Here is a 15,021-nt window from a genome sequence, read left to right as displayed (position 1 = left end):
CTATGTACTTCTCTTAGGAGAACTTTAGCTTGTATTTTGATTGAAGTAAATATCCTTGACAATCACGATTAAGTATAAAATCTATTTTTTATTTTCTTCTGATAAAACATTAATGAAGTTTGGACCTAATATACTGAGTAGAGTGGATTCAATTTTATATAAGCTAAGATTTCTGTGTCAAAGAATGCAATTTGACTCTTATTGTTCTTTTCTTCATGTCACAATAATAGCCGAATACATTTGTCTTACTAAAGATAATTTCAATCTCAGTTATATATCAAACATTTTCCGAGCACATATTAATTACTAAGAATATTTGAAAGCCACAAAATTTCTTCCCATGAAGCGTTCAAGAAAAATTTAAATACAGCTGTTAAGGTTGTTCGCTAGTTGTCTTTGAAACTTTTAATGCCTAACATCGGACCCATAACCTTCTGCAAAGGATTTCAAGATTATGTATATGTGAGCACGTATTTGTCTATGTGTGTGTTACACCACACTCCTTAGAATGAAAATAATGAATACTCTGAGGCACCTGGGTGGCTCAGTTAGTTAAGTGTCTGCTTTCGGCTCAGGTCATGATCCCAGGGTCCTAGGATTGAGCCCCACATCAGGCTCCCTGCTCTGCTGGGAGACTGCTTTTCCCTCTCCCTCTGCCTGCTGCTCCCCCTGCTTGTTCTTTCTCTCTCTCTGTCAAAGAAATAAATAAAAATCTGGAAGAAAGAAAGAAAGAAAGAAAGAAAGAAAGAAAGAAAGAAAGAAAGAAAGAAAGAAAGAAAGAAAGAATAGTGAATACTCGCCAAGCACGTGCTTCTCTTTCCTTCTTACTTCTTTCCTTTCTTCCCTACCTGTACTCCTTAACCCCCCATTTCCTCTACCCTTCAAGTTCACATCTTTCAAAATTCTCAGAGAAGCAATTAAAAGAAAATAATTCTTATTTTTATTACAGTCATGCTTCATTTTTTATTAAACAGCAATGTTTTGTTTGATTACCATGTTCAATGCAATCTATTTGCCATTTCCAAAGACAGAAAATGCATTCTAAATTCTGAGATAAATCAAATTAATATTCCTAAAAATATGTAAATTTCCAAAAAGAAAAGAAATATCCTGAAATAGAAGGAACAATATCTGAACTACATATATATTTTCTCAAAGTGATTACTGTAAAAGGAAGCCCATTGTTTAGAAGTATAGTTTGAGTTATTTAGACATACAACACATTAATCACTTGTGTTTATTTTTCTATTCTTTTAATTTTTTTATTTGACCGTAGTCGACATACAGTGTTACTTAGTTTCAGGTGTACAAAAGGGTGACTCAGCTACTCTATACCTTACGTTATACTCACCACCAGTGTCTGTCACCATACAATCCTGTTATAATGTCATTGACCGGCATTGCCTCTGCTGTGCCCTTTGTCCCTGTGACTTACTCTTCCATAGCCGGAAGGCTGTATTTCTCACTCCCCTTCACCCATTTCGTTCAACTCCCCACCCCACTTCCCACTGGCAGCCATCAGTTTGTTCTCTGTATTTATAGGACTGATTCTGCTTTTTGTTTGTTTGTTTATTCATTTGTTTTGTTTTTTAGATTCCACATAGAAGTGTTTAAACTGGGCACATTTTGCATGTTCTTCCAACACTTTATAGTGCTAGATTTTTCTTCTTGGTATTTTAAGTAGCTGTTTATGATTTGAGACAGATTTTCTCATTATCCCTATATCCATTGTTTATTTTTGTTGTTGTTCCCACAAAGAAAGCTATGGCATCCCATGCTTTGATCTCTCTTGCAAATGAATTGGCCATTATAGTTAATGAGATTCATCTATGTTTATGAAAAGTATATTTTCAAGGAGCTAAAACAGGAAGTTTTATTATGACTACTTTTTACTTTACAGAGAAAAGGGAAATAGTTAATATTCCTCATTTTAAGTATTCCTCAATTCAGTAACTTTTAAAAATAATTGCTTGAGTTTTTATTTAAATTCCAGTTAGTTAACGTACAGTGTAATATTAGATTCAGGTGTACAATATAGTGACTCAATACTTCCTCCATACATCACCATAATTTTTACCAATAAAAAAATACATTGACTCCCTTCTTCATTTTGACTTTAGAATTGAAAATTGCTGACATTTGACTACACTAATGATTTTTAAAATTAACAGGCTGATTCCTTCCCCAGAAAATGCTTTTGCTAATGCAGTTCTGGTGACAATGTAGGGTACCTATTTCTTTGGGGTACACCTTGGATGACGTGAACTTTGAAAATCCAGGTTACACCCTAGATTCCATTCCCTTGTGGTTACTCATCTGGACCACAGACATGCAGGACCTGTCTGAAAGAGACCTAGGCATCAAGCAGGCTCCACCAGTGAATCATCCCTTTAATGTAGCAAAACCGTGGAGGGAAGAGTAGGGAGGATATATTGGTTGTTAGGAAAATGTAGACTACAGGTAGAAAATGACATCCTCAATTAATAAGATCTAAGGTGCGACTCACATAATTGTTCTGATTTTTAAGAATGATGGAGAGCATGAAGCATTTCTTTAAGTTGGTAAGAGGTCCCAATAAATGCCTAAATTGTATAGATTTGCATATGGTTTTAGAATGTGATTTATCAAGAAGGTGGAGATCCCAGCTCCCTTGATCATGTCTATATATATGCCTCAGTGTGCGTCTTAGTACCCTGGGAAGTGTCTTGACACAGAACCTGAGCTGGACCAAGGAGCCTTGATCTGAGTGAGCTAACTGGCACCATGAAAATATTGAGTGTCTTTCTGCTCCTCTCTCTGGCTCTTTTCAGCATTTTCTCAGGTGAGTTCTTTTCTTTCTTAAAATTATAATCCAGTGTTCATACTGAACTGGAAATAAGGGTATTTATCTACCATATTTCAAAATCCTAACAATTTTTATATTAAAGGCCAATTCCAAGATCATTGTAATGGTGATAATGATTGTGATGATGAGAATGGTGATAGTAATGATAAAAATAATTTTTTGCTTATCATATACTATATTCTAGGCATGTACTGGGGGCTTTTATGCATTATCTCCAGTACACACAGCCAGGTATTCATATTTATACTCTACGTATAAAAAAACTGTGGCACAAAGAACTTAAGAACATTGCCAAAGGACTTGCAACTAGGACGTAGAATATAGAATTTGAATCCAGGACGTCTGGACATTACAGATGTTTGTTCCACAGAACTAGTCTGGTGGATGAGTAATCGTAACTAGTAGTTTGGCTTCCAAGACAAAAGAAAGATTTCCTGTCCTCATTATTGTTATAATTGGGACTCAAATAACTGAAATTGAAACAAGGAGGAAAAAGGCAACTCAGAGAATGCTTCAGGAAAGTTATGGAATCTTAAAATGGCAAAACATATATGCTGGTGGTGAATTAATTCTTCAAGCAGAGGAAAATCTTTGGCCACTTTAATGAGCAAGAACCATATATTCTATCAATTCAGGCTGTTTGAAGGGTAATTACAGTTCGATGTGATATTTTCCATCACAGGATCATATGAATGAACAGGTTCACTGTACCTGTTTATTTCCTTCTTTATCATTCTCCTCTCTGCTGTTGCAGTGCACAAAGCACATGCTCGAGACTCCAGGCCCAGCACCTAAGCCCACCTCTTCCACTAATGACCTGTGTCACCTGGAGAAATAGAACAGCGTTTCGAGATCTTCTCTCATTTGTAGAATGCTGGAAATGAGATTGCATCCTGGGAACTTCCATGTCTGATTTATCACTTGTGACAAAAGTAGTTGAATTTTGTGGCTATCAGAGATTTTAAATGGCTGAACGTGTAAAAACAAGAATTTTCATCAAAACCGAGCAGATGCAGAAGTCGCTGTTTGCTGGAAACTGGACATATTTACATAAACAAATACAATTGTAAATATCTTTTTAAATTGGAGAAAGATTTCCAGTGGTATTATGGAGTTAAGTTTGACCGCTAAAGCCAAATAACTTGAATGAGTGGTTCAGTCAGCTGCTGAGGTGCCACCAAAAATAGATCTATAACTAATGTTAAAATAAAATAACATTTAAGGGGTGCCTGGGTGGCCCAGTCAGTTAAGCGTCCAACTCTTAATTTTGGCTCCGGTTATGATCTCACAGTCATGAGATCAAGGCCTGCATGCTTAGATTCTCTCTTACCCTCTCCCTCTCCCTCTGCCCCTCCCACCCTCACCCCAACTCCACTCATGCATTTGTGTGCCCTCTCTCTCTCTCAAATTAATTAATTAATTAAATTTTACTTGCAAATATAGTCTCAAAAATTAACTGATATCCTCTTATTGCTTCTGTTTACAAAAGCTAATGGATATTCTAATAGGATCTGGTTGACCAATACCAAATACTAATTCAAAACAGGATCCTTCACAGACATATCAGTATTTGGGAAGGCACAGTGCCTAAGAGCCTAATGTTGAGACCAAGAAAAACGAATTTAAGTTCTGGCATTTCCATTTTGTAACAGTGGGTTAAGCATTTTGCCTGTCATTTTCCCAATCTGTAAAATAGGGCTAGCCTTATACGGGGGTTTAAATGAGAAATTGCATGAAAAATACTTAACATAGTGGATGGGATATAGTAAGAAGTCAACAAATGTCTATAATATTGCCACTATTAAAGCTTAATGATAAGAATACTAGATTGTACTCAGACAGTGTAGATATTAATTCTGCTTCTGCCTTGACATTTCTCTCCTCTTCTGTTCCAAGATTTATAAGGTGGAAAAATGACTAAAAGTTGTAACAATGTATTTTCATAAAAATCACTCAAATTGGTTGTAGAAATAGAGGCTTCCAGGCCCTATTTGATCTTTTTCTTTTTTAAAAAATGATTTATTTATTTATTGAGAGAAAGTGCACAAGAGAGCGTGAGGTGGGGCAGGTGTGTGTGGGAGGTGGGCAGAGGGAGAGATTCTCAAGGAAACTCCCCACTGAGTGTGGAGCCCTAGGCAGGGCTCAACCTCATGACCCTGAGATCATGACCTGAGCCGAAACTAAGAGTCTGGTGCTTAACCAAGAGAGCCACCCAGGTGCCCCAGGTCCTATTTGATGGTACAGAATGGAATTTTCAAGTGATTGTCCTAAGAATCTGTACTTTTTGGTTGTTGTTGAAATTGTGCTTTCCATTTTTTTTTTTTTTTTTTTTTTTAGTGGAGAAATCCTCTTTTTTTTATTGAGCTATAGTTGATACGGAGTGTTACATTAGTTTCAGGTGTGTGACATAGTGATTCACCAAGTATATCTAGATCCTTAAACTATTTCCTCTACCTTCCCCCCAAACCTCCAAAAAATATTCCCACCATGGTCCACGTCCTTATATCACTTTTGAAGTTTCTGCTGTGCCCTGAGAAGTGAACAGGTGTAAACAATAAAACTACCATGCCATGACTTGTTCAGGTGACCAAGAACTGAGAAAAAATATTATTCCCAGCTTGGGGGTGTCGAATTTTGCCAATCCTGCTTTTTGCACATTGGAAGACTACATTATTTGGATTTTGTGCTTTCTTTTCAGGTGTCTTCAGTCAAGGAGAACAGGTCAGTGTATATTTTTTATCTATTCTTCAGACCTGGGTGGCGCTTGGCTGGTGTTCCCCAGCCAAACAGAGGTTTGCCTGTGGGTAAAAGAGCAGAAACAATGAACCAGTGGCCCAGATGCAGAAATCAGAAGTAATTCATTTTTTTAACTACAATGTCTCTTTGAGTATACTGTGTTTGGTTCTAAAGAGCCTAAGGACCCATTCTCAGATTTTGTTAAAGTGAAATGAGTATAAATAAAAATAGGATGAATCTGTGATAGCGTTAATGCCTGGTCACTGATTTCACTATGTGATCTTGGGCAAGTTACTCAGCTTTTCTCAGCCGTAATTTCCACAACTGTAGAAAAGGAATAATACTATTCACCTCGTAGAATTAGATATAAGTTACATAAACCATGTGGGAGCATTTGGTAAACTATAGAAGGATGACTTAGCGATCAATCATGAGGAGCTTCTAAAGGAGGTATTAGACCAGAGGCACTTATTTCCTGCTTAGAGAGCAAGCTGGTCCACTGTCTTGCACTGAGTATATACAAACAGATCCACTCAAACTTAAACACAACTGGGGTTAAAAATTGGAATAGGCACAAGTTATCTTCTTTATTTGGCTGATTCTTTTTTCCAAATTAATCCACCACCTTCTCTCCAGTTTTCTTGTTCTACCAAAAACAACACAAATAAGTGGTGTTTGTTCTGCCAGTCCTGCCCCTGTGTCTATACTGAACATTGTCACTTGACTTTGGCCTTGCTTCTTGGTTAGCCTAGTTGTGTCCAAGAACTCTTGGCATCAAAACTTCCTAGACACTACTGCCAACTGATTGGAGTTGACAAAGGAGCTGAAAAATATTTTCCAACCCTAGTATACCTACCACTTGCATGAGGCTTTTTTTTTTTTTCAAATTTTAACATCTCAGAAATTGAGATGTACCTTACAATGGATGACGCCTTGTAATTAACTGCCGGTGTGTTGTATGTGTGCTTGCACACGCACGTGCATGTGCACTTGTGTCCTAGTGCATGCACACGTGTATTTGTATTGCTCTACGTAATTATGTATCTTAAATTTGATTTATTCTTATGTTTAAATGTATATGGTAGCATAGTCTATGTTAAATATCAAAACAGAGAAAGGACATAAGGGATCCAGACACACATTCCATATCCCATTAAGTAGTAAAATATGATAAGGCCATTACACAGAGATTTAAAATAAATGGAATTTAACCCCAGTTTTCTCATGAACACACAAGTTGCTTTTCTTCTTTCAGCTTGGAATTCCAGATTGGATTTTTAGTGTTTCCTAGGGTTTATTGAAAATCTGCTATTTACTGGTTCTGTTCCTATAGATGAACCCAAGTCTTAGATTCTGCTTGCCTGAGGATCCTGGGGGATGCTTCCTCAATATGCAGATCCCCAGGCACCATGCCAGGCTTATTAAGTAATAATCACAGAGCTGGGGAGTTGTGAATCTACATTCTAGGTAATTATCTGATGCTGGGAAGCACTGACCTTGGAGCACTGAAACACCCTGGAGACAGTATAGATGAGTCCTTGTTCGAATCTTTGCTGGCTGTGTGATCCAAGGGGTATCTCTTCCCTTCTCTTTGCCTTTGTTTCCACATCTTTAAAATGAAAATACGGATTCAAGGATCTCCAGGGCCCATTTCTGGCCTTAGGTATCTGGATTCGTAAGAACCAAGCCTGCATGGCCAAGATGCTATCTCTTTTGCTCTCAAATATCAAGTGTCTGGAAGGATAATGGCAGTCCCAACGACAGGCAGAAGTTGAAACTATCCTTAGGAGCATGCCTGCTCAGGTCTGATCCAGCCAGTACAAAAGAGAGAGAGTTTTCTCTAATACCAAAGTCAGTATTCTCATGCCAAGAAGCCTCTCCATGATGGAGCACCTGAGGGGAAATTAGAATGAGCAGTGTAAATTATTGATTTGTAAAAGTTTCACATTCTTTCAAAAAGAGTGTTCAAAGTAAACAAAAAACATGTTCCTGGACTTTGGGAATTCATAGTCCTGTAAAATTTTCCCTGTAAATATAAGTGACTAATATGCTGCCAACTCTTTAATTTGCCAAGTAGGAACATTAAATTACATAAAAATTAAAATATAATAATAATTATTAAAAATAAAACTGCTACTTACCATCATCAGCCTTTATTAAAGTATAGTATAATACCAAAATCCTTGAAAGACATAATCTCAAAACAAGGATAGTTTTTTGAACAGAATACGTTTTGCTTTTGGAACCACTCACTACTTTGTCTTTCTTTTTCTTGTTTCCCTACGAGGCTGGGTATTTGGGAACCATATCCTTAAGGAGCTGTTTAGCTTAATATTCCAGACTGGAATTAACATAACAAACTGCTCAAAAATGAATAGTTGTCAACCATTTTCTTTTACAATAATTTTGATATATCTAAGTTTATTTTTGTTACTATTTTAAGATAAAGGCATGGTAAATTTTAGTAGTTATTAAAACAATGCTCCATGGCTAAAATATGTTTGGGGCTGTTCGTTTTTCCTAATTAGCTTGCATTAACTTATAATTAAGATACTGACAGGATACCTAAATACAACTTGGCAGTGTTAATCAGCACCTACACTGTAACTACAGATAGGGAAACTCAGGCTTCAGAAAGAGGACTTACCTCACTCAAGGTTACCCACAGCAGTAAAGCTGTGCAGTCACCATCTCAGGACGCCCGACTCCATTGAGTGACCATTTGTGACTCCATGCTACTTCTTTTTGGGGTGGGGAGGGCAGAGGGAGAGAGAATCTTAAGCAGGCTCCACACTCAGCATGGTGCCCAATGCGGGGCTCAATCCCAGAACCCTGAGATAGTGACCTGAGCTGAAACCAAGAGTCTGATGCTCAAATGACTGAGTCACCCAGGTCCCCCTCCACACTACTTCTGATCAGCAACAGAAAGCCATTGTGCAGGGCACGGGAATGCATACTGAGCAGCTTAATTTTTTGAGCAAATAAATACATGTTAGTGTTTACTATCCTCACTTCTTAACCAAAGAAGTACTATAATGAAAACAGTAGTTTAGGAGTGCCTAAACTAGTATTTTTCAGTAAAGGGGAGAATAGGTGAAGTCCGACACTCTAGGGTGTATGGATATGATTGTGTGTGTGTTTGCAATTTTTCATTGGCTTTCTTTGTAGAACTAAAATGCTAGACTAAAATGTCAAGATCTGGACTGTTTAGTTGATTGAGTAACCATACAAGCTAATTTTCCAGACAAGTTAAATAATTTGGTAGTCCCCGTTAGCAAAAAACACTGTTTGGGGTACTAAAAGTGTCACTTTATTCCAGAATATATTGGAAGGCACAGTTCTTTGAAGAACCACAAGAGGTCAGGCTGATACTAAACACTGGCACCCAAGTGCCTAGCCCTGGTCTCCAGAAGGTGAACTCTGGAAATAAATGCAGGTGCTTGTTAAATCCAACACCAATTTTAAAAACATCAAAAAATTCACTAAAATAGGATAAGAAATAACAGGCTCCAAAAATTGTAGATTGTGATAGAATTTACATTAATATTCATAGTAGCAATTTTGCACATACTTGGAGTTTACAAAGTGTTTTCAAAGGATTTATCATTACAATAACCCCAGAAGATAGGCATTGCCAGCCCCATTAAAGATGAAGAAAATTAATCCCAGAGCAGTCAAGTTTTTGCACAAGGTAATGTAGTTTATCAGTGAAAGAAGCAAAATTCAAACCCAGGTCCGTCTAATTCCATCTACAGGACAGTCCCCCAACATGACAGAGCAGTAGGGGATTCTAAACGATTGGGGGAGGGGAGAATTTCAGCTCTCCTGGGTTTCCTAAATCCCTCACAGGGGAAGCTTTCAAGGAGGAAAAAAACAATCCTAGCATCCCCTTAGTCTAGACCTGCTTTGACTCCCACTGAGAAGCCAGTTGTTTGGATTCCATGCATAGAAGTCTAAAATAAAAACATAAAAGGGGAGAGGAAATTTAGGCACAAGAAAGGCGTGACATTCGGAAATCGTAGCCCACTTCTCCAGTTGTGAGAGCCATGGCCTCTTTCTAGTCCCAGCCCGCATTCCCCTGCCTTGCTCTTGGCTTCACAGAAGGGATTTCTGGCTGTCCCTGCAAAGGCATCCTTTGCCTTTCCCATCCTCCCAGGCTCTCAGAGTGGTGCTTTTCTATCCTCAGTCACCATGCTAAAATTTCTCACATACTGAGTGAAGAGGGGCCTCTAGATTTAAGGAGGAAGCATTTGGGGGAAAGTTGTTATTTCTCCCACCCAATTGAAGAAATAAGGTCTTAGCTTTTTTTAAGCCACTTTATTGAGAGGGGTCACTCACTGCTCCAACTTAAACCATCAAAGGTGGAAGGGTCCTCAGAGACCGTCCAGTCCAATGGTACGGACGCAGATAGCTGGGATGCGTGGGTGGCTCAGTCGGTTAAGCATCTGCCTTCCCAGTGTCCTGGGATCGAGTCCCACCTCGGGTTCCTTGCTCACCCGGGAGCCTGCCTCTCGCTCTGCCTGCCGCTCCCCCTGCTTGTGCTCTCTCTCTCTTTTTCTCCGACAAATAAAGAAAATCTTAAAAAAAAAAAAAAAGATGCAGGTAACCATAGCACAATGTGTGGTTGTGCTATGTACCATTGGACTGGACGGTCATGGCAGGCCTGCCCATAGAAGCTGACTTTCCACACTCCTTGCCCAGGGCTGTTTCATATATCTACCTTTGATCCTCGTAACAATGCTAGGAATGAAGCATGGAAACTGTTTTTTCCAAGTCTCTGTTAAACAAATTGAGGCGTTGAGTCTTTTGTCCAAAATGACACAACTAGTTAATGGTGTGTGGCAGAAAAAATTCCATAACAGGATTCTTCAGCTCCCTTCAGGGATCACTGGAGGCCAGGACAATCAGAAAGTGTGAAGTGCGTCCATATACCATTTGATTATTTTCTTCCTAGTCATTCCAAGGGGGCAGTGGGAGGGGAAAAGTGGGCTTGGGGAGGGAGGTGACATCTAGACACTCTCAACAGTGAGCCCTCCCCAACTGCCTCTTTCACATCTGCTTTCTAAAGGACAAAAGAGGCTGGATGGCAAGATCAGAGGGCCAGCTGCCAAGGAAAGGTGTCTTAAGGAGGCGTCTCTCTCATGTAAGAGACTTTGTTTTTTCTTTTTCTCACTGACCTGACTGAAGAGACACATGTGTCTCTGCCCGAGATGTCCTCAGCTTCCACGCTGCCCATGCCTGGCCCACTGTGGCACTGACCACACATTGTGCTATGGTTACCTGCATCTTTTTTTTTTTTTTTAAGATTTTCTTTATTTGTCGGAGAAAAAGAGAGAGAGAGCACAAGCAGGGGGAGCGGCAGGCAGAGCGAGAGGCAGGCTCCCGGGTGAGCAAGGAACCCGAGGTGGGACTCGATCCCAGGACACTGGGAAGGCAGATGCTTAACCGAATGAGCCACCCACGCATCCCAGCTATCTGCATCTTCTCTGCTTCCCTCATGCAGATGAGCTGATGAGCTGACTGAGACAGTGTTTATAACTGATTCCCCTCTGCATCATCAGCACCCAGTGCTCTGTCCTCCATTGGCTGTTTGTGGAATAAATTAAAATATCAGTGATGATTCTGGGGTTTACAGTCCTTTCTTGACTCAAGCACAAAGCTGCAAATGTGTACTCAATGACTTAAGTATTAAATACATTAGCTTTTGAGAAAATTATTCTGTGATTTATAAGGCCCCAAATATTTTCCAGCTTTTTTTCTGTTTCTGACATAAAGGAAAGATTACTGTCTGGGAGGTAGTATGAGAGGATGGAGTTACCTTTAAGAGCTGTGGAGAAAAGTAGAACTTTAGGTAGGACTATGAGAAGCCTATCTTCTATGCGGCCACTCCCTAAGATCTCTGATAAGTACGGTATGGCCCAACCTCAACAGTACAAGTGCCAAATTTCAACAAAAATCTGTATTTAATAGTCTCAGGGCCTTAAACCTGATATATGTGATAATATTTTTAAACTCAGCTGCATGATTATTTTGTTGAGCATTTCTCCATGTAAACCGTTGGAGGGCTTTGTCAATATATAACGGTTTACTAATATCTTGAACAAATGATTCATCTCAGCTATGCCCATACATTTCTCTAATAAGGTATTTTAATGAAGTCTACATGTCGTGACTGTAGGTGTGGTCAAGAGTGCATAAGGAGAGTTGATCTTTATTTCTCTCAATGAGGATGTGTTGGAAATCAGTCATAGTAGATTGTTGGAAATTCTAGACCCACAATGACAAGGAATGTGTTCAAGCACTGGTTTCAGTGACGTCTGGTTGTGTGGCCTTGGTAAGCCCCATAATTTTCCTGAGGATCACTATTCACATTTGTAAACTAGTTAATATAACGTTGCGCACTGTATATCTCAGGGTTATTGTGAGACTCAGCTCAGCTAATCCATATAAGAGTAGCTTAAATATTATGAATCAATTAATAAGCATAAGACAGTATTGTTTCAATGGAACTAGGATGGAGTAAAGTATGGTCCCTGTGTTCATGTTGAAATGTTACTTCAGCCCACACAGCTGACATTTGGAGGGGTTCAGTTTTACGTGTTACATATTGCCTATACTGTGGAGTAAATGACTCAAATGCCATTTGCACACCAAATATTTGCTCAGTTGACACTGAGTTGAAAAGAATCTTAAAACTCCAGACTACTCCTGAGAGACCACTAAAACTAAGGAGAAATATTAGTGGCATAGGTACTACCATTCCTTCTATAGAACCCGTGATGATAATTACTAATTAGTCACAGCATGTGTTCTCACCAAGGCTGGATGCAACCTCAGAATCCTTCTAAATAGAGCAGCTTAGGCGGCCATTACTATGTTTTTATAGTATGCACAAAAGTTCGAATTCTACAAATAGACTCTGAGACAGAGTAAGTTAATAATAAAGACATTAGACCATTGTTTTCAAGAGACAGTAAATGGATGTAGTAGCCAACAGGGAAAACTAACAAGCCATCAGATAACATACGGGAATTCCTTGCAAAAATCATCCATATCTTTATAGCAATGCAGGAGGAGTGCTGTTAGAGTTAAATTAATACAAAGAAAGAAAGAGAGAGAGAGAAAGAAAGAAAGAAAGAAAGAAAGAAAGAAAGAAAGAAAGAAAGAAAGAAAAAGAGGAAGGGAGGGAGGGAGGGAGGGACGGAGGGAGAAAGGAAGAGAAAGGAAGGAAGGAAGGAAGAAAGGAAGGAAGGAAGGAAGGAAGGAAGGAAGGAAGGAAGGAAGGAAGGAAGGAAGGAAAAGAAAGAAAGAAAGAAAGAAAGAAAGAAAGAAAGAAAGAAAGAAAGAAAGAAAGAAAGAAAGAAAGAAAAGGAAAGAAGAAAAGAAAAAGCAAGCAGCATTTAAAGTTGAAAAACTACTCTGAATAATTAAGTGTTGGAACAAGAAGTCATACCTATAGCATTTGCCTCACTCCTTGTATAAAGGGTAAGCATCTGCCTTACATCATTAACTTACTCATGAATATAGTAACTACAGAAATGGGTTTCCTGTGTCTCAAAGAAAAAGTCTCCTTTACATTTAATAAGTTATAGTTAAGCAGATAAGGAAAGCTATTTTCCTATTTGGGGAAGCTTTACATCAGGAGTGCGTGTGTGCATGTGTGTGTGTGTGTGTTTAAGCTTGCTGCCCAAAACTTCTGCTCTTGAGGGATCGTCCCATAGGCAGAACGCACTAATGTCACTGTCACCGTGCTTACGTTGGTAGATTGACTGCGGTGAGTTCCGGGATCCCAAGGTCTACTGCACACGGGAATCTAACCCCCACTGTGGCTCTGATGGCCAGACATATGGCAACAAATGTGCCTTCTGTAAGGCGATGGTGTAAGTATCATACTCATCAAAATCAGGAACTTGAAAAGCTTGGAGAAAATTTATCATCAATAAAAGTACTATTTTATCCAAATCATTTTCAGACATTTTCTTTTATACCAAATTATATGCTACTAAGGTACCAATTTCCATTCATTCCTCTTTTATTTTGATGAAAAAGAGCCCTTCAACAAAGAATAGAGGAAACAATTATCCTTTATAATGCAGACTAGTCAAACTTTACGTAGTATACGAGGAAGATTCCATTAAGGACCAATATGTATTGAATTTACAAGTTTATAAAACATGGAAGAGATGCTACGGATTTTAGCCAATAAACTAACACCTTCCCAAGGGATCAGTTTATAATTAATAAAAATTCATTCAATCTATCAATCTTTTAGTCTAATTGCTCTAAAACCAAGGAAATTATAACCGTTGTTTAAGCCAGATAAAAGTCTCTCCCTCCTCACCAGTGTCTTCATTCTCTGGTATTAGAGATTCTTCTGTGAATGTCTTAATTTCTCTCAACTTTGCTGTAAAATGCCTAAGTACAGGGATTATATAACTCCCTATTAATAATAACAGGGCCAGGCACATAGAATGAAATTAATAAATTAGTAAGTGCCTACTTGCTTATGTAACATACCTGATTAATTAACACCAAACTTTCCAGAAGAAAGGCAGTAGGGTAAACAGAGATTTGATTTAATGGACACATATTACTGAGAAGGACTGACTATATGATATTCAGTGCCAATAAATATAAGGTGCCAAATGCCTCAATATTTGGTTCAACCCCTTACATCTTCTATCAGGACTATGACACTAGAGTCCCTTTGCCATTATCTCTCCTGTCGCTTTTACATTTTCTGCGTGTATGCATATTTACTCTCAAAGAATGAACAATTGAAACCAAGAGGTCAAGGGTGGGTAAAATTCTGAAATTTGTTCAAGATTCATGTTTCTATAATTTGTCCAGATGTCATTATAAGTACATTTAATTAACCTCTGCCAAATCATAAATGTGGATACATATAGAATCAAATCATTGCAGGGACTCTGCATAGTCGAACCTTTTTCCAGCCTTTGTAATGAATACTAATGATGTTACACTGAGCATACATTTGTCTTTCTCTTTTATAGGAAAAGTGGTGGGAAGATCAATCTAAAGCATCAAGGAAAATGCTGAGTTTTGTGCCGTGTTTGTGCTGACTTCCAGCCACTTCTTTTCTCACTTCTATTTTTCTCCAATGGATCCCTTAAATTTCTAAAAATATGCCTTCTACTCTGTCTGGCTTTTGGGCAGTTCAGTATATATCTATTTCCCTGGATTTGCTTGTCAATAAAGTAAACTCTGTAGAAGCATTGCTTGTGATTTTACTTTGAGATCAAGAAGACATACAGATACAATATGCAATAAGTGACCTGGCATAAACTTGGATAAAAAGACCTGTGTTTTGGATCTAAATCAACCAAGCAGTCACTGTGGAATTCTGGGAAAATCCCTTCCCCTCTCCTTTTCTTAGAGTTGCCATGTGGATGATGAAGGATTTTTAACAATTTGACAAT

General features: G+C 38.5%; 1 protein-coding gene across 1 annotated transcript; it reads left to right on the top strand.

Moving 5' to 3' along the window:
• The first annotated feature begins 2,763 nt into the window (after window positions 1-2,763).
• LOC123790517 (serine protease inhibitor Kazal-type 6) lies at window positions 2,764-14,641 on the top strand. The gene is made up of 5 exons (XM_087861900.1): window positions 2,764-2,821; window positions 5,544-5,566; window positions 10,650-10,724; window positions 13,346-13,461; window positions 14,596-14,641. The coding sequence occupies exons 1-5, from the start codon at window positions 2,764-2,766 to the stop codon at window positions 14,639-14,641; spliced, it is 318 nt and encodes a 105-aa protein (XP_087718026.1).
• The last annotated feature ends 380 nt before the right edge of the window (window positions 14,642-15,021 follow it).

This window comes from Ursus americanus, chromosome 5 (assembly GCF_024610735.1).
Source record: "Ursus americanus isolate L20-20 chromosome 5, mUrsAme1.1.p, whole genome shotgun sequence".
In the NCBI taxonomy this organism is placed as follows: Eukaryota; Metazoa; Chordata; class Mammalia; order Carnivora; family Ursidae; genus Ursus; species Ursus americanus.
Note: the sequence above shows the minus strand (reverse complement) of the source record. Positions and strands in the feature narration are given on the sequence as shown.